We start from the raw sequence: 1,692 nt of genomic DNA on the forward strand, positions 1-1,692 counted from the left end.
TTAACGTGAGTTATTTAGACATTAACAAATTTATTAGAATATTTAACTGAAGATCAGAATAGAGTATTCTTTACTCTTAACTGTGAAACGATCGTACTAAATTAACTAAAGGCAGGTGGGTTTTTTTACTCTTCTCTACTGTTTTTGTTCTGTGTGTATCAAAAATATCGCTATCAATCTGGAGTAATAATTTGTAGTTTTGAAATCAGTAGTTCTTTGACTGCTATTTCTGAATTCTCAGTATGTTGGAGAAGCAGGTTACTGTCAATCCCTATATATTTATGATTATATATATATATATATATATATAAATCCACGCTAAATAAATAACTGTCTTAGCTTCTACAAATTCCATAACATAGACTTGTTGCTTAGTTCAATGCGAATAAAGTCAGACTACTACTTCTAAATATGTATTTTTTGTATGTGGAAGTGAATTATCGGTTGTGTGACCTTGATAATGCATTATAATACATGATTTAGAAACTTGAGAAATATATTTCACTAAAAATGTTTTGAAACTTATTTAAAAATAGAACAGTCCAATACCTCAAAAGGGAAATACAAGTTGTTTCTTACAAATGAAGTAGCTTATCTTGATTTCACACAAATCGACCAGATAGTTCTCGATTGACTACAGCGAAGTCTATGACTTTGAAGTAGTGATTTATCTTAATGTTGAACTTTGTTCAAGATAAAAGTTTTACTTACATTTTCGATTTCCCGGAAAACGTATTTCTACAAGCTGTATTTTATTATATACATTAACTATGTACACCATACTATCTCCCAGTGAGATCCGCTATACTCAAGATTCTATTTCTTCATGCTTCCAGAATGGAAACGATATAGAAGATCTTATTTTAGATATTATCAATGGTCAAACCAGATCTGACGAAATTCGAACAATCAGAGTTTTCTTTAATGATGGAAAATATTATAGTGAGGACAATAGGAGACTTTACGTGTTCAAAGCAGTGCAAGAGTTAAGTGAGCCAAACTTGACAATTAAGGTTAAATTAACTTCATATTCTGATTTTCAAGAAAATAAGTTCACTACAAGGAATGGTGGTTTCAGAATAAGAGTAAGAAGAAAGATGAATGATACGAAGGAACGAAGGAATGTGAAACATCATCTATCTGAATACTTTCCGAGCCTTACCTCTGGAGGTCCTACGAAAACTACATATACAAGTCCCAGAACTACCACTGTAAATGCTGCTAAAACTAAATATAAAAGTGTCAGAACTACAGTTAAAACAGTTACTGGTCATAGCAATATATTACCTTCATCATCGAGCCTTACAACCGATGACGTTTTCAGACGGAACGCTTCAAGTGCTACGAATGTTCCAAGGAATGCTCCACGTAAAATTTGCATAACGCCGAAGCCAAGTGCTCCGTATGTTCCACCTCAAACTCACATAATGTCGAAGCGAAGTCCTCCAAAGGAAATATGTTGCTGTGTAATCCTTTAAACAGTTACTCTGATGCTACTGACAAAAATCAATGTAAATTTTGGCACTATCATGCTATTAGCTGTCAGAAGTGAAAGTGCTCACTGCTAGTGAAGTATCTGTCTGTCTGCCTGTTGATTCTTTGGCTACTGACAGCTAATACCATGACTGGCCGGATCGAGCTATATGTCTGTCTGTCTGTCTGTCTGTCTCTCTCTCTATCTATCTATCTATT

The 1,692-nt window shown here is 33.8% G+C and overlaps 1 protein-coding gene across 1 annotated transcript in view; it reads right to left on the bottom strand.

The window, feature by feature from the left end:
• The window catches only part of LOC106871937 (metalloreductase STEAP4), a 33,184-nt gene extending 31,788 nt beyond the window's left edge, over positions 1–1,396 (bottom strand). The window contains exon 1 of the mRNA XM_052968375.1: positions 1,288–1,396. Within this exon, the coding sequence (XP_052824335.1) occupies positions 1,288–1,381 (94 nt within the window). The 5' untranslated portion in view covers positions 1,382–1,396. The remainder of the gene's footprint in view (positions 1–1,287) is intronic.
• Between the last annotated feature and the right edge of the window lie 296 nt (positions 1,397–1,692).

Source organism: Octopus bimaculoides, chromosome 5 (genome assembly GCF_001194135.2).
Source record: "Octopus bimaculoides isolate UCB-OBI-ISO-001 chromosome 5, ASM119413v2, whole genome shotgun sequence".
Lineage (NCBI taxonomy): Eukaryota > Metazoa > Mollusca > Cephalopoda > Octopoda > Octopodidae > Octopus > Octopus bimaculoides.